At 36.7% G+C, this 19148-nt stretch overlaps 1 protein-coding gene across 1 annotated transcript; it reads right to left on the reverse strand.

The window, feature by feature from the left end:
* Positions 1-1634: 1634 nt before the first annotated feature.
* LOC148864759 (lysine-specific demethylase JMJ13-like) lies at positions 1635-15271 on the reverse strand. The gene is made up of 11 exons (XM_088974465.1): positions 14870-15271; positions 12261-12624; positions 10223-10379; positions 9920-10139; positions 9237-9290; positions 9058-9137; positions 8689-8966; positions 8175-8582; positions 7732-8072; positions 6773-6976; positions 1635-2489 (listed from the first exon to the last, which is right to left on the reverse strand). The coding sequence occupies exons 1-11, from the start codon at positions 14870-14872 to the stop codon at positions 2067-2069; spliced, it is 2532 nt and encodes an 843-aa protein (XP_088830591.1). The 5' UTR covers positions 14873-15271; the 3' UTR covers positions 1635-2066.
* Between the last annotated feature and the right edge of the window lie 3877 nt (positions 15272-19148).

The following is a 19148-nucleotide window of genomic DNA, read 5'->3' on the forward strand; positions in this document are numbered from 1 at the left end:
TACACTCTTCATGCAACGTGTTGGACCTGCATGCAACGTACTTGGCGGGCTTAGGCTAGTGGGGATAAAGTTGAGATGGTTAAATTTCGAAATCTTTTAGGCTGGCCAATAGTGTTTTGAATGTAGCTGTTGTGCATGTGAGAGGACTGCTTTTTGGACCCATATAATGGGGCCTGATGGTTTACTCGTGGGCCAGTCTTGGGCTCAAGCTTTCCTTCTAAACCCAACTACGCATTGAGCTCCCCAGTCTGTTACTTGTCAAAAATGGTAGCTAGCAGGATTTAGTAAGATCCTTTTTATCATGATTACTTTTGTTGTAGAATGGGACAAAAGCTTTGATTTCAGTTGTTATTAGTGGGAAAGGATTGCTTAAATCAGGCCAGTTCCTTAGCTTGGACTTGGTGGCCCATATAATAGATTGGCCCGAAAGTTAGGTTAGTCGAAGCCCATGGGTAAAAAGTCATAGCCAAAGCCTGGAGGAGCACCAAAAGTCCAGGCCTTAACCAAGCCCATTCCTAATATGAAATTCAGACCGGTCCATATCAACAAAGGCAATGAAAGACTGCTTGATGTAAACTGGAGCCTTTGCAACACTTTATTTATTTATTCTTTTTCACTTGGAACGTGTACCCATTAGATCCTGTTCATATTCAAAAGCTTCAATAAAATATAATTAGGGCAAAATGAGCATACTAGAAAATCACAAGAGTGAAACATGTATAAAATGTTGTAAAAATAAATAAAGAGAACCAGAAGAAAGTAAGTTAAGTTTAATGTATTTAATGAACCTTAACATAAGCTAGGTAAAAAGGGAGAAAATGAAATTTATAAAGTTTTGATTAGAAATGAGTAATCAAGATGGGGAGATTATTTACGGAGAGATACTCCACAAATGAAAGGTTTTAAGAGCAAGACTCAAACACATACAATGTGGGGAAAAAAGAAACTAATGATCAGGAAATGCCTCAATGAGACCACATCATTACCTTGGCTCGATGGTTAATATTTCATAAGAAATGAGAGATTGAGGATGTTCTTAATGGAACTATTAAATGAAGATAGACGTTAACATCTGATGCCTTTTATATTAATTCTCGTTATTGTTGAGAGAGATCCATCAAATATCAAGTTTTCTTGCATTTTCTTTTTTTTTTTTCTATTTTTATACAAAGCCAAAATAAATTTCTTTTCTCCCATTTTTTATTTTTACATTTATTTAATAAAAACATTTATCCATTTGGTTAGACTTAAGTTTGAATCAGAAAGAATATAAATAAAACATTCTCTTTTCTGGTTCACTTATAACATATTCATGTAATTATGATCATATATTTAGGACTTTATTGGCATAGAGAATTATGATCATATATTTCTGGTAATTGTCCTTTAAAACATTTGAGAATAGCAATTTCTAATATGGGGTGGGAATTCAAATTCATCATCTAAGCCTTGTCATAACTCCCAACTATATTGGATTGGCTATATCAATCCTGTTTCATCATTCCAATTCTGTTCAGTGCCACAAATGTATCAGTTTGAGTTTTATCTTAAGACTCCCGCTTCCAGGCTCAAATAATGGAGGATTATTTTGTCAGGTAAACCTTTGCCAAACAAACTCCTATGAACATGGATCATGAATTGCAGCAAGGAATTGATAAAGAGAGAAGAGTAATTTCTCAACTTTTATTCATGTAGTTTATGGTACAATGACCAATTGCAATTAAAGAATAAAGAACCAGGGGAAGCAGCGGACAAACTACTGACCTTTGAGACAGTGGAAATAGTCCACTTCACTCAAAAGAATTGACCGATCAACAAAATTTACACTAGAAACTACCCAACAGCTCTGCTTTGCCTGTAGGAAAGGCTCCCTGCCAAAGACAAAAAAATACCCTGGCCAAGAACCCAATCTAAGCGTGCCAGCGCCACAATTTTAGGCCTGCACAAAGAATCTGAATCTCCCTTCTAAACTCACCCTGTTAATAGTTATCGCTGCTCCCAGAGTCAATTTTGGCTTTTACGTGTTGTTAGAACCCCATTAGACAAGTGAATTAGCAAGTCAGGCTCTACAAGAATGCAGACCCACTGGATTTCTCATCAGTCTCCTTCAACCAACTACTTGATCCAGCCGGTTCTCCCCCACAAGGATAGGATGGCCCTCTAACTTTCAAACGCTTTGGCCCAATCTCAATAGATCGTGGTTCTCTCATTGTCTGTCCAATATAATCCTCAAAGTTGTTCTTTACGGGTTTCACTCTCACAGCATCTTCCTTGTAAACCATTTTTGAATCTGTCAGAAACGGTCTGAACTTCATAGTGACGGGAGTAATATTTCCTCCGGCAAACCTGTTTTTGGGACCAAGACCTGAAACTTCTTTAGAATTAACACTGGCGCTAGCATGTTGCTCTGTCTTAGTTGTACAGCTGTCAGATGATGAAGATTGCCCAAATCTTCCTTCAGGTTGGAGCCTCTTCAGCCTTTTAAGCCCCTACAAGAAATAAAAAGGAAAAGGCAATTAATTACAGGTTCAACCAAGAGCCTGACAGAAGAGATCCTGCATTACAGTGCTAAAACAACCAAAGATCGATTCTTACTTGTCCTACTTGGATTTCATTATACAGAAAATTAGAAATTCAAACTACCAATGTTCAGATATTCATTGGAATAAAAGAATGGTGGCATTGCATTTATACTTCATTATGACAAAATTATAGGTGCTACATTTGTCCCAAGTATGATTCAAGGGCAAGGTCAGACACAGCTCAATAAAAACAGGTAGTAGCTTATATTAAAACTAGAGAGTGGCATGTTTAGTATTGTCCATGCAAGTATACACAAGGGAAACATGGGTCTGTATCTGTGCATAATCATTTTACAGTTAGAAGAGTTTTTCTCTCTCAAGTTTACTTTCAGAATTATGAAAATATCTTCTATCTGTTCTATCATTAAGCAATGCTGACCAATGGAAAAGTTAAGCAAATATTAGTCAAAAATCAGAAGCAAAAATGAAGGTTGCTTTCTTATAATAGATATGAGAGTATGCCATGCAAAAATGGAAATTCATTTCAATTTCATATAAAAACAAGGGTTACAAATAGTAGTTAAAAAAACAATTAGCAATCCAAACAAGAATTATATCCAAGAAGCACAACTCAATCTACCAAGCTTGCCAAATTGACATAATTAAATATCAAACTTCATTATTATTAGGTTGCAATGGGAAAGAATGCATTCGAATTGAATACATCACTAACTGTGAACCAAAATGACGACTAGCTGTCAATAGCAGTGCATTTAAGAGGCCCATGATGTTAAAACAAATGAATTCCAGACACATTTAGTATGACTTTTCTTGGAGGAAATAGTAAAATAGACATGTTATAAAATTGAAGAGAAAACCCTTGCTGAGGGAGATTATGGTGAGAATGTTGATTTTTCAGTCCCAAAATTGCAAATTGATTTCCAATTGGAAAAGATAATATAATCTAAAGGTTTTTAACATGGTGGTCTCCATGGTTATGGGAATGGACTTGGGATTCAATACACTTGAAATACTGCTGACTAGTCATTTTTTCTGTTTAATGGAATCTTCCTTCTATGTTTAGTTTGCATTGCTGACTTGTCATCTATAATTCACATCATGATAGGTAAAGAAGACATCCTATTATTGCTTTACACTGCTCTTTGGATTATTTCAATGCAATGAATGAATCCTCTAATTGCTTCTGCTATCTAGCACTTTTAGTTTTCAAGTTGGGATTTGCAACACATGAAGGCAAGGTAATGGGCAAGCTGACTTTTCTCCTTGTAATCACAAGGAGGAGCAGATTTTTGCTTGTTCTTCACCATCTAGAGCACCCATAACTACACTCACCTCCATCTCATGATTTTATCAAAATGAATTTGGACATTTGCAGTTTGGGCAACTGGGATTCAGGGATAGGGGAAGCATTCAGGAATTGTTATGAGCTATTTTGGCACCTTCTCTGGACCCAAAGGACATAGAAACTCTACAAGGTTGAATTATTGATCATGTTAGAAGAGCTGGATTATTAGCAGTATTGCAAAGACTAAGATTGGGCTTGGATTATTAGCAGCCTTGATGTTGATGATGCACCCAAATCCCCCATAGGGGCCGTTGAGTAGTGCAGGACCAAACAACTAGCAATTACATCAACTGATCCACCCATCAGTTGGCAGTTTAAAATCAATAAATGGGAACTCAGAAATATAGGCATAATAAGGGAGGTCAAAAACTGGCTAGTGAACTAAGAGAAACATTTTAGACACAGATCTGCCAATAGTATGGTTGGTGCCCTGGCAAGACAATCAGATCTTTTGGGATGCAGTCCACCAATATAACTGATTGTAACACAACAAATGAACATATGGCTCAGTTTGGAAAGAGTACAAATACAAATATGTACAGTACAAATACATACAAAATATAAGGTTTTGCACTCTACAAATTTGTATTTGTACTCCTTTCAAATGGAGCCTATAGTACAAACGGGTTGTTGGCATGTAAGCAAAGAAAGGATTCTACGCACATTTATTTTTTGTATAACAAAGCAATAAATTCTTGACTGTTACTAATCAAAAAGCAAAATATTAAGATGGTGCTAGTAAACATAAGATTGGCAAAACAAATGGAGTGGATGAAGATTGTAGCTGAAGGAGGTTCTAAGTTGGTGGCGAGCTGGCTTCAAGACAAAAGCAAGGCAATGTTGCATTATTGGAATGAAATAAAAGAAATTAATTGATTAGCAAAGGATTCATTGATATCTTATAGATGGGTGAAAAGATCAGCAAATGGCTTAGCCAATGGTTTGGTCAAACAAGGGGCGAGCAGAAAGTATGTTCTGGGCTATGTTGTAATTAGTGGGCCAAGGAAGGTTGGGTTTTAGTTGAGAGTTAAGCTCTTGTTCATGGGGTCAGGTGATTGATCAGCCTAACATTCTGTTGCATATTAGCATATATATTAATTCTACTAATAAAACTTTCTGTTATTCGATAGAGAAAAAAAATTGTGCTAGTAAACATAAAAATACATATTTCCCCATTTCTAGTTTATGTCCACAGCCACATAAGTCCAACTTAATCACTAGGGATAAATGGCTAAAAATTGCATTGGTAGGAAATATTGCAATCTAAATGCATAACATGTGCAGACACGTGTTGGAGTCCAACACTTCACTGATTCTTGAGGATACTTCTACATAGCATTTCCTTTTTTATCTCCTAAGCTTATTTGACATAAATGAACAACTAAACTTTCTAATCATGCAGAATCAGACTCTTGTACACACCCTGGGTTCCCATCGTTAACAGGTCACATAGAACAGTTAAGGAAAATAGCCATTCCATCTATTACATAGTTAAAAAGTCCTACATACCTACTTTACATGCCAAGATCAATGCAGTAATCATTCTTTTATGTTTATTTTTTTGAAGATAATAATGCAGTAACCATTCTTGAATGCTAAAACTAATTCACATGATAGCACACAGTAAAGTTGTAACTTGAGCTAGGCAGGGTTAGAACTCCAAGCCTCCAACATTGAAAACCCTATTAAAGAATAAATTCATAAAACGATGCCAAATGAATAACATGTCTGACAGCTGATGAAACTTTCAACTGCCAGTTTGGTAGATAAAAGAAAACTAAATGGCACATTCTTGCACATACAAACATGCTGACAGTGGACATTCCAAAATCATGTGAAAACTAAGCTATAAATCCATGAAACCTTGATTCATAACATCAATACAATTCCGGAAGCTACAACAGAACCAAAACTAGCCAACATTGACTTCGTAAGTCCATCTTTTGGGAAAAGAAAAGAGACAATGAACCAAAACCAGCCAACTAAAATACAACTTGACTGATACATCCTTATTGCTGTACTCCTCAACGGTGTGAAGCCTAAAAAATAAAACTAAATCTCCATCTACATCTCCTAAATGGAATATTAACCAGTCACATTTAACCTACACTTCAAAGATCTGGTAATCCACAAATAATCCAGCGGGATCTCCATTAAACCTCCATTATCTAATTTATTTAATGAAGCCATATTAAGACCTTAAAAATATAAAACCAATCTCCAATTTGGAACAATGATAGTCAGATCTTAAAATTTTTAATTTAAATAATGCCCACAAAAGGGGCTTACAGGTGGCAAGGGAAGTTTAGCTGAAACTTGCCCAATGAATGTAGGAAAGTGAATGGAGCACATGGGGTGTTTGGGGCACCAACCTATCAGTGAGTTCAGTAGTTACTTCAAAGATGATGGTGCTGCTGCATGGGTGATGCAATGACTTTTATATTTCAAACTAATGCTACTATCAACTCAGTCAAATTCTTTCCAGACTAAAGATATGATTGATAAAATAAGGAAAATGGAATGATATTCATGACAGCATAAGGAATTAAAAAACACAAGTTATAAATCATATTTCAAAAAATAGAAATGTTAAAAGGTGTGAATTTTAGGTAAATTATGCACCCAAGAGGTGAAATATTAAGCAGAACACAAATTAAGAAAGTCATCAGGTGAATATATAGTTTTCAGCATTGAATAGAACCAGAAGATGTTGGCTAATGCAAGACTGTCACAGTTGAACTAAGAAAATTGATGAAAAGAAACAACAAACGGGGATTAACAGACACAACAAGAACCATTGTCATCCTTATGATCTAAATGAGTAACTAGCTACAAGCAGGTCCACAAAATAAGCCATCAGAAAACCTAGACCTCATTAATTTACCTGCTGTTCAGAAAACTTTGAGGTCTTTACATTGTTTACAGTTCTTTTCTCTACTTTCACTGATGATCTACGTTTAACCCTGAATATTTCTGAATCAGAATCATCACTGTATTCCCTGACAATTAGTGGATCATGTATGCTGCCCGATATTTCTTCCAAACCCTTAGAAGAAACAAAATTTGTACTATTGGAATTCACATGCTCCTGTAGAATAGAACATTAAAAAAAAAAAAAACCACTGTGCTTCAGTTAAACCCAGAGTTAAAATAAAATTTTGTTCTACTAAGTGCATAAGAACTAAGGAAACTAAGGAAAATTAAAGAACAATCAAAATCCTAAAACAAAATAGCCTAGTTTCATTTAAATAAGGAGAAATTCTTAGCACAGTCCTGAGAGCAAAAATACAGAATAGGAATGGACTGGAAACCCCCAGAAGGTAACAAAGTCAAGTTGAATTTTGATGGGTGTTACCTTGGAAACCTGGGCATGGCAGGTATAGGAGGGGTAATCAGAAATTCTGAGAGGACGATCTTGGCTACATTTTCAGGACCAGTTGGTTTGGGAAGCTCTTTAAGGCTGAACTATTGGCTCTGCTGAAAGGTCTCCGTTTAGCAAAACAGCTGGATCTCAGAAGGATTAAAGTGGAAGGGGATTAAAAAGTAGTCATCTCATGTACTAAGTGTAGTACATGGACTCTTTGAACTCTTTAACATGTGACAAGGGAAGTGGGAAGGATTGCCAAGGACATAGAGGCTGAATTTAAATGTGTTAGGAGTGCAGATGGATTAGCTGATTCACTTGCTAAACAAGGGGTTTTGAGGCAACAATTATTCTGGGCTGCTATGTAATTTGGATTTAAAAGTTAGAAATGACATTTCTGTCATCATGTTGTACTGATCACTTTTAATTAAATCTAATAAAATGAAATATTTTCTTCTGATCAAAAAAGAAAATCTTACATTGTTGGGAAAAGCAGGGCTTTGGTGTTCTGAATCAAGAAAAGAACATAAAGTTGAGGCAGCAGAAGAAAGAGAAGCATCTGGAACATCAATATTGGTAAATTCTTTTGCCTCCATTTCGAATTTCATCTCACAATATGGAACATATCCATCATCCTCAATGCAAGAGAGCAAGCTATACTGGGGATAAAAGTCACTCCCATATTTAATTTGCTTTTGAGCCTCCTCTAGTATTCCTTCTTCCTGCTCAAAGGCCTGGGCTACAGCTTCCATTAACAAAATATCCTCTCTTACGGAAAGAATGCAACTGCTCCCACATGGGAAACTGAGTGATGTGATGTCTGAGTTACACAATCAGCAGAAACATAAATAGTATCAATTGAATTCATTTAATAGATCCAAGCAGAAAAAGGCAATGTTCAGAGTGTGTGAGTAGTTCTTACCATGGCGAAGGCAAACAGGATGTGAACTACAGTTGCAATCAATATATGCCACATAGCAGCCACGTTTGCAAAGGCTACAGAGGATGGTTCCCTGAGAATTATTAGAAAGACCCACACATGCTTTTGATTTCATTAATGACCAGCGTATGCAGTGCAGGGATCTCATTAGGCTCACAAAAGACACTTTTATGGAACGATAAGAAACCAAATCTTCCGAAGAATAAGCTTGCTCTTTGATTTGAAGCACCAATGATGAACTCTTCATAAGAAGCATAGCCTCCTTACATAGAAGTTCCTCATAAGGAAGGAGGGGCACCCTGCCAAGAAGTGCATAACGTCGGCTAGCGACTGCCCCTAATGAGAACCAATCACTAATTGCAAAATTCACCGCCTCACCACAGTTAAAACCTAAAGTAGCATAAATAGAAAAGTAAGACAACTTAGTGAACCTCAAAAAGGGACAAAAACTTATGTTACAAAAGAAAAGGAGCCAAAAGGAATTAGAGCATTTTACCATGACTAAATCCTGCATGATATGCTCTAGGGAAGGTGATAACAAACTCCCCAGGCTTCTGTACAGCCTTGTAAACAGGAACATCATGTTCTAACAGAACATTTGGAGGAAACATAGTTGTTTTTCCCGAAAGAACATCAAATGCTCCATCCTCTCCATCGACAGATAGAATATCGTGAGTGTATACGCACTCCCTAACAACCTTTTCAAAATCCAAAGCCGCATGACCTGGAATACCATACCAAGTTTTTGATGCTCCACAGTGATGATAATTAATGCTGCCATGTTTAAAGTTAAAGGAGATCAAAAACAAATAAGCATAAGAACAAAATTAGGGAGAAACTGCAATGCAAGAGCATTAACATATACCTATACAAGTAATGGTCTTCAACATGCCATGCAAACATACTGAATAGCATTCCAATGTAAAGCATTGGATCAGTTACTCCCTGAAATGAATTTATTGATGTCAAATGGACACAAAGCATGGAGTTTAAAATACGAAAGATACTGTCAAATATAGAAAATTAAAATATTTATCCTAGTACCGGAATCGCAGTTCCCAGAAGACGCAATACAGACTTGGGCAGCCGAGAAAGTGTCTGACATTTTGGCAACAGATAAAAACAAATGGGTTAGAAAACCAAACATTAGATGCCACAAAAAACGTTTGTTTACATGAAAAATATTATTCAATGTGGTGACATTCTGTAAAGCATGTCAATCAAGAAGCAGAATACTTTAGCTAGAACTTAACAGGGAAAATTTTCCACAGTTATATATCATCACAAACTCAAAAACAGATCCATGTAGGAAGAAGTAAACAAAGGTCTTTGAAAGGAAGATACTAGGAAATAACAGTTGAGTTTGAGAAGTTTGAGTCAGTATCTATTACATGTGCTGACTAGAATGTTTTACTGTGACATCTCATTGGACAAATAATATGACAAACTGCAGTATACAAGTACAAGAAAGGATGGTGTGAGGACCAATTATTTTGCAAAGTTAGTAGGAACTAAGATGAAGACAACAAGCTTTTATTGCATAACTTAAGAATATTAAGTAAAGAGGAAGTTGGAAATACAATTTAATAATGCCATTACACCACCACGACAATTCTCCATCCGATATCAATTCTTTAAATATATTTTATGTTAAAAAAAAAAAGATTAAAATCCCTAGACAAAAAAGCATGAGATTTACAAAGGGGGAAAAGTCAAAGAATCAACACCTTCAGGTTCCATTTGCTTTTTGCAAGCTCATCATTAGGAGAAGATGAAAAAGCACTACCATCAATATCGCATGCATACTCAACAGTTTCTGTCTTCCCACAAGCTATTTCATGCCAAAATTCCTTTTCCAGATATGAATAAGGAAGGCATCCACCACTATAATATCTACGAGCAAACACCTTGTTTGCCATTTTCTCGAATTCACGGAATGTATAATTTCTGAAAAAATCATATTGATGTTCAAATACTGTAAAAATTAATCAAGAAAAGGTCATTACTCTTTGTTTTATGCATCAACTTACCTCCCACTCATTAGAAAAGTGATCTTGTCATCTGCATCCCACTCAGCAAACCGAAGAGGTTGCACTCTAGTTTTGAACTTGAAACCAGCTTTCTCCTTCATCAATACAACACCCGCAGGAACAGAAGCATTCAAAGGGGAAATAATCTTGCATATGCCTAAGTTTTGCAGCAATAATTTAGTTTTGGGGTAAAGCAAAGTACTTAGCATTGAGTAAAGTAGATCATTGAAGACAGCCAAACAACCAGAATTTGATTAATCTTTAATTATTTTCACAATTGAGTATCAAGACTGGAGAAGAAAATCAATACAGTACCATAAGATATTACATCAATAAAGCAATAGTTGAAGTCAAATTTGCAAGATAGAAGTAATAGATGTCCTAGTAAGTAAAATGTGAGTTCATTTACTTCATTAAATTTCGAACTCTTATTACAAAAGGATACTTAAGAGGTTTGACTGTTCTAATTAGAGGTTGGTCAGTAAATGAATAAAGCCTTTCTTTCTGGCTGTGGTGTTGATACCACTTTGACTTTTATTTTCTTTTCTTTATAAGTTACACTCTTCTTCAGGAAAAGGTTGACCTTACCATCAGTGAATTTAATCCATGTCATACCCAGCCCTAAGAAGCATGTATTTCCAACTTCCAACTAATTCTGTTGAGTATCAGCTCAAACAATCAGATAGTTATGTACTTTTTCTCAGTAGATATTATATAAGGAAATCATTAAAAGTATTGAAGATTGCCTAAAATGAATGAGATTATAAATACCCAAGAGACTACATTTTCAAAACTATGTTTCAAAGTGCTAATAATTTGGTCCAAAAAACAGTAATATCATTACACCCACTTCAGCTCTGTTGAACAATTGGAAGGAAGTCATTTGTTCAGCCCCTAACAAGGTTGTTCCTCACCCAGTGTGGACCCTTCCAGTCCCCGGCTTTATAAAGTTGAATTTTGATGGTAGCAGTGAAGGTAACCCCAGCCCCTCAGGCATTGGAGGGGTCTTTAGGAATGAGGTGGGTGCGATTGTTGCCATGTTCTCAGGCCCAATTGGGGAAGGAGACTCCCTCTGAGCTGAAGTCCTAGCAATCTTGGAAGGTGCCAAAAAAAGGCTAAGGAGCTTAACTGATTCGAAGTTGGTAATAGACTGGTTGCAAAAGGAGGAGAGCAGCATGTGGAGCCACCTGAGATGAAAAAAGAGTATTTAAATGGCTAACTTGGGATATGACAGTGAGGGTACATGGGTTAAGAGATGTGCCAATTCCTTTGCAGATGCACTAGCCAAACAAGGGGTGGGAAAAATAATTTGTTCTGAGCTTGTTTGTAATCTCTTAATTTTGGGGAAGTTAAGAGAGTTTGTCTCCCCTGCTTCTGTACCTCTCTTATTTCTCATTAATGAACTGTTTCTGTTATTGATAAAAAAAATTACATAGGTAAGAAAGTTTACTACAAGGAGATCAAAAAATTAACTTTGGTGGAAAGAAATTATGAAGATCCATAAACTGGCAGGCATTTACAATTTGTAAGGTATCCAACAAGTATCTTCTATGGGGAACGCCTGGACTGGGATTGCATGTGTAATGTGTTCATCTAAATATAATGTTTCTGACAAGGACTGCCTTGTACTTTTTCCTTTCTATCCTACAAATGGGTAGGAGGGAGTTTTTTTCATGAATGAATACAAGTTATTGTTATTGATTAGAGAAAAGGAGAAAACAAAAAACAAAAGGAAGCAGAAGATAAAAACTTCTTCCTACATGAAAACATAAATGCAATTGATACTAAGTACTAACATAACCATTGATTGAAGCCTGAAAATTGCTAATGAAATGCAATTAGCTATATCAAACTCATGAGTGAAAGAAACAAAGATATAAAACATGAAAAACAAATGTCAAGCACAGAAATATTGAAAAACCATGAATGTGATAATATCAAGCCAATAACTACAAAGTTGAGCTAAATACATTGCAATTCCTTCACAAGTATATCTCCAGTTCATTATATAACAGATGTAATAGTTGAAAAAAGATACCATATTTTGAAGCTTCAGGAGCAATCTTGTGCAGATAAATCAAAGGATCCTCAAACTCCTCTTTTGTTGGACAATATACAGGGCATTCTGGAATTTTGTCAGTCCATTCCAGATTGGTTGAGTTAAATTTATCCACTTTGCATTTTGATGCATTACCAGGTCGAGAAAATGCATCTGGGTTGCCATGCAATCTCATTGCACATGATGCAGATGCTCTTAAAGCATCTCCTCCACTTCTAGTCATCATATTAGTAACATTTGCAACTTCAGGAGCATTTCCTGAATTTAGCTGTTGGAGCCTTTTACGCTTCAGAATTTCTAACCCATTCTTTGCCTCTCTGGACAATCGAACTCTTCCTTCCACCTGTCAAACAACCAAATCAAGAATAAAAGGAACCCTTAGGTTATGCAGCAAGGCAATGTCAATTGGCATGACTGCATACTCAAAACCCTGACCATGGTACATGATTTCAAAGATCCATTCAATTTTTTCAGATCCAAATGCAGCTTTCATTTGACCAAAATAGTCCATTTGATTTAGGTAGAACTAGAACTCCACTCCTCATTATCCTAAAACAAGTAGAGAATCAAAGCATGATACAGACAGCTCTTCTTGTTGCACAAAACACAAAAGAGTATCAAAACATGATACCTAAGGATGTTAGGGAAGAAAGCTGCTCATCTTCTAATATGGAAACTAAGATTATAAGGAACACCAGCAACTTATGTGTTCACAAATGTCAACCATGTATAGCCATCTCATTACAAGTTTCATTGCTATACCTGACATGATATCTTCTTTTTCTTCTGAAACTTAGAAGGAAAAAATATAATGCTTTCCTGATAAACTGCTTTACATGTTTGCTCCATGGAAAAAAGGAATTTTGTCGTTTTAAGCACAGCATATAAAGTCAAATTCACAGACTACTTAGTATATTTGCTTGTTACCTACAACAAACTTTATGCTTCCTCTAGGGCCATTTACATTTCTTGAATTTTGATTACATTAGATGTAAAGAATTTTGCTTCATCCATGTTGAAGAAGCAAAAAGGAAACTGCTAAAATCTAACATAGAACTGCAAACAGTTCTAGGAAGACGTGCACCAGCTCAGAACAAGGAATAGTACTTCTTGAATGAAAGAATTGGGGGGGGGGGACTTGGGCAGATAAGATAAGAATGAAAGAATACTGGATTCCATTATTGCAAATTGATGACAATTTGCACTGACGTGGTAAAGATAAGATATGCTGCAATGTGTCAAAACCATGCACCAAGTCTCTTATTTTCTTGTTCTTCCTTGAAAAGATATAAAATCTAAAATATATGCTCAAACAACCACCCCAACTTCCTTCAATAAGCCAAAAGCATCCATCCAATCTGTTTAAAACTTTAAATGCATATGTGGATGAATCAGATTTTTTTATTGATGTGACTCATCGGAAATTTGCTAAGGGGGAATGGGAAACGAATAACCATATAAAAAGAAAAGAAAAGAACAATCCAGGATCTACATTCCCGATCCATCACCATGGTGAAATTCATTTATGAATGGTTTTCCAACATTTCATCAAATACAAAGCTAGAAGAAGATTTGAAACGACAAGTCCATATAGAAACAAGGATTGAGAAGCAGATGCATCTTCAAAGGCTTTGGTCCTATAATACGAGCCAGAATGCTTATAGAGCACCCGCACTGAGGTAATAAAAAATGCAACTTTTTATGCAGAAAAGCCCGATCCATCACCATGGTGAAATTCATTTATGAATGGTTTTCCAACATTTCATCAAATACAAAGCTAGAAGAAGATTTGAAACGACAAGTCCATATAGAAACAAGGATTGAGAAGCAGATGCATCTTCAAAGGCTTTGGTCCTATAATACGAGCCAGAATGCTTATAGAGCACCCGCACTGAGGTAATAAAAAATGCAACTTTTTATGCAGAAAAGAGACTCGGTGACCTGCTCCTCCAACTGATGCCATAAACTACAATGGATATGCATTAGTCGACAGTTAAGCATATATTTGCACCCTCTGTGTAATACTTATTTACGGGCTAACTGTTGACCAGTAAGTTCTCAAATAAAACAGTGAAAGCCATCCTTATTATAATTCAAATAATAGAAACTGCACAATTTCGTGATACATTGATGAAATTCAAGCGGATACTGATATCATCACCAAGCACAAGGCTGACTTCCCAAATTTAATAAATTCTCGTTAGAAAACTTGCTTGGGGAAGCCAGAACAAAAGGCATCAGGAAGCAGAATACCCACAACTAAGAAAACACTAAATAAACAAACGAAAGAAGGAAATCATGAAGGAATTTTTAACAGCATTGATCCGTCAAATAGAAAGAAAAGTTATCCGTGAGAATTCAAACTTCCACCAGATCAAACATGCAAAAGTTGCAGAGAAGAAAACGTCTGTAACTACCGAAAACCACAATTTTATTACTGAAACTAGACAAATTTCTTAGATCGAAGCTTACAGAAAATAAGATAAAATGTTCAAAAAAACCATAATAGTTTGAAATAGAATTGCATCCACAAGTAAACGGCAAAGACCCACAAACAAATACAGAAGAACAAAATTCAAACCACTTACCATCTCATACCGAACGTCTTCTCTTGACCTCTCCGTCGTGTTTTCCCTCGCCACCAAACTAAACCAAGAAAGCAAAAACCACGAAATCAGCCCTAAAACACGATTTCCTCCATGAAAGGCGAAGCTGACACCCTCTTCAACCAACCAACAGGCCACATTCCGCAAAATGATAAACTAACTGCTTCAGAGACCGAGATCCGACGCTTTTATCTACATCAACAATGAATCTACAGAAAATTTCAGCAGTTCCTTCAAAAGCAAGGAACGGAATGGGCAAGAAAGAGCAATTTCTCGCCGTCTAATTGTGGTTTTCCGGCGGGAAAAGGAGGTTTTCCGGTGGAAGGAAGAGGAAGAGCACAGTCGCAGGAAGTCCGAAACCGAGGCTTAGAAAACCGAAAAAAAGAATTGAATTGATTGCTTACAGATTTATACGAAGACAAAAGTCATTAATTTAAAACTAAATTAACTCCTGTAATTAAGTTTATTAAATTAATTAATATTAATTTAATCAATCAATCAATTAAAGAAGTGGACTGAAGAGAGAATAGTGGCGGACCGGCGGTTGTTACTTCTTCGCTTGTTAGGTGGTTCAACCAAAGGCTACCTCCGGTCGGCTAAAACGCGGTTCTCGCTCTCACGTTTCGGAAACATTCATTTCTTATCTCCACTCACCAGAATACCCTCCAACTCCGAGTAACCAAAATTGTGAGTTCTTGTGGCGGGAAAGGTAGTTTTGTCATTTCAGACGTGCATCACGATGCCTGACTTAATCATAAATCCACCGCCCATTTGTCGTAAACGTGAGAAAAGATCAGATGAGAAACTGATAATGTTGTTGGACGGTTAGACTGAGATTCAGGGTTGCGATCAGAATAGGTGAAGGTGCATGCGATCAGAACGTAGGCACTGATTCGGTAGGTTGAGGAAGTTCCATTACGGGAGCGAAACGTGTCAAGATCAGTGGGAAACTTATATGACACGTGGAAGAATGAAAGGACGTGTACAAGACACGTGGCAGTACGACAGTGCTTTTACTGTGCGCGGGAAGTGGGAAAACTGCCAGAACGGAATTAGCTGGCGGTTAGAGCAGGTTTCACGCCTTACGACCGGCCAGCTTTCCGCTAAAAAAAATAAATGAGCAAACATCAGACCGGACCATCTTGCGGACCGGACAAGTTTCCAGTTTAGTATGAACGGTTACCAACATTGGCGGTTTCACGGCCCAGGTGGCGGTTTTTTTCGCGCTCTTTCTATTTGTGTTTGTTTGCTTTGCCTTCGTTACGCGGTGGTTGGTCTAATGATTGATTGGGTTTTCTTCGGTCAGCGAAAGCGAGGAGAGGGAGAGGAGACCGCCTTACCGCTTTGAAGGGATTTTGGTCTTTGTCGGCTCGGCGGTCAATGAGTCAAATTCTTTTATCGGCTTGGCGGCTCGGGCCGTCTTCAACTCGGCTCGCTGAAGTTTCCTCCTTTTTCTGTTTTTAGTTACGAAGCGAGGCTTCAAATCACATTTGCTACGACACTTTCGTAACCCTGCGCTGAAACAACGAAATCAAGGCCTTTGATATCTTGCGGCCCCACCTCGAATTTGATGCAGTGACGTTTTGATGGATCCAGTACAATACATCAAGGGTCTTGATTTTCGGTCCATGGGCTACGATACTGTCGTAGCAAAATGAACTCGCGAGGCTTGTAAGATTATCCGATAGGAAGAATTTCAACTGCATCGGGTTCGGATTAGGTTATGGGCCCCTATGAAGAACCTAATTCAAGATGGAAATTACAAAATTACCTGTAGTGTGATCTATCTAAAGACTAAAGTTATAAACAAAGTGACCACTGGATCCCATTGATTGGGTTAGATTTGATTAGGGTTTTGATCCAATGATGGGGGATGCTTTGCATAACGAATTTCTTGAACAAAACATTTTAATCTTGAAAGTAAAATAAGCACGAACTTTCCTACGCTGAAATTTTACTGCAGCCTATTTAATTGTCAATGGTACACGTGGTGCACATGGTGGTCCATATGTACATGCAATACATTATGAACTTAGGCTGTGTTTGGATAGGCTTTTTCAAAAGCAATTTTAAGCTCTTCAAAGCATGTTTATTTCAAACGCACATCTTTTCTTCAAACCCATAGTAATTTTATTGCGGCAGGGAGAAAAAGTTAATAAACATGTATAAAGTGACCAAAACATAAGTGAAGTTGAAATGGGTATTATGGGAATTTTTAAGAGATAGGGTTGCCACCCCTTGCCTCCGCCCTCAACCATCCAAATGTAATAATTTAGTATTTGAATTTTTAAAACATGGCAATCTAGTACTTGATGTTAAGTAGTCGTCAAGTGGCATTTGAAAAAGATACAAATTGTCTTCGAGTGTCATCTAATTTTCTTTATCAATCATTCAAATATTGACAAAAAATTAACAGTCTCAAATCCTTGCCTCTTCTATTCGATAAAGTTGGGGTCACCAGAATTCCCACTGAAACTGATTCAACTTTCTTGAATGGAAAAGGCAATGATTTGGAGTTGTTAATTTTTTTGTCAACATTTAGATGGTTGATAAAGAAAATTAAGCAATACTTGAAAGACAATTGTGTCTTTTCCAAATGTCACTTTACGACTGGTTAACAACTAGTTAAAAGTATGTACCGGATTGCTAGTTTTAAAAGTTTATGTACTGAACTATTGCACTAGGCCCAAATTACATGATACTAATTGAGAATTATCCCTAGAAAATTTGGATTTGAAGTTGTAGACCAAGTATACAATCTAAAAAAAGTATATGCATGCTTAACAATATTATGAGCAACGCAACTACCCATTCGATGAACAAAGGAGATAATAGGTCGATCAAAATCGCACAAAAGATTGCTGCAATTGGCTATAATATAATGAATGCACAAGGGACTATCAATGAAGGGTCTAAATAGGAGGTAATAGGTCGATCAAAGTATACACATACTTTAATTGTTCGTCTATTCTTGTATTTAGGTTCGATTATGACAGCCAAGATCCTTTGATACCATTTTCTAATATGACATAGGAGATGAAGGCGCATATGCTGATCATCTCCTTTAACAAACAAAAAGGGTTGAGAACACATGTATCGAAAATGTATTTGTATTTTAATTTTAAAAAACAAAATCATATACATTCACAAATACCAAGCAAAAAAAAAAAAGGGTTTGGAGAGATGAAAAAGGTGCAATATATATTGTTGAATTCTCATGCCCTCAAAGGTTGGAACCCGTGGCTTTATAATTTGAGATTCAATTGGTGAATACAAAAGGGGTTCTTGATTAAATTAATCAAAAGAAATTTTGCAGAGAAAGTAATCATGAATATATATATATATATATATAAAGTAATTAAATAAGATCTCATTGATACTCAAGAGTCAAGAGAAAATAATGATGTATGCTGATGTATAAAGGTTGAAATTCCTATGATATATTAGCCACGTGGCAAGTTGAGCATAGGAAATGATTGCCCATCTTCAATCCCGAGTCCCAACAAAGCTCACACTAACGCACAAAAAATGCAAGTTGGCAAGCAAAAAGCCAACCAACAATCATAATGTGTCCTATGGTCTCTTGGTACTATTAGCTTGCCGTCTCCACAAGATTTGGCTCTCATCTCTCTTATCTCTCTCTCTCTCTTCGGGAAGCCATGATAATGGCTGTTTGTAACCGTCGTCATAACGGTAACGGTCATTTGGCGTACTTGATGGGGCTGAGATGGAGGTATGCTTCTAAGCAGAGGTCCAAGTAGAAGGGCCCAGAGGCCAGAACAATCCAAGGCGTTGACAAAAGTGACCTAAAAGTCTAGCCCGTGACCCTCCCACTGCTACTCGTGTGCCCCAGACGGACACCTCTTCCAAAAAGGAACATTGGCTGTATGCCCTAAAGCCCAAAGGACACGAGCCAACATTTGAAGACAACCAAAGGACATCTAATTATGTCCCATCCCAACATCTACTGACACCTAATCAATATATTTATTATGTTATTTTTTATTAAATATAATTACCAAATCATTTCTCTCCCATTGCTGTCAGACTTGAACCGGGTCCATGTGATTGAACCGGTAATAAATATGTGGGTACTTGATATCTCTCTCTCTCTTGTTGGGTAGTTGATTCTTTAAGGAAAGCTTTTTGCACTCCTTTATCATAACCATCTCACCTACTGATGTTGTACTATTATATAAACAATACCAAGTAACAACATGACCCTAACAACACTAGAATATTATAAATAAAGTGCATATTC

The sequence above is a fragment of the Nelumbo lutea genome, chromosome 3, assembly GCF_056320005.1.
Source record: "Nelumbo lutea isolate HS-2025 chromosome 3, American lotus-T2T, whole genome shotgun sequence".
Lineage (NCBI taxonomy): Eukaryota > Viridiplantae > Streptophyta > Magnoliopsida > Proteales > Nelumbonaceae > Nelumbo > Nelumbo lutea.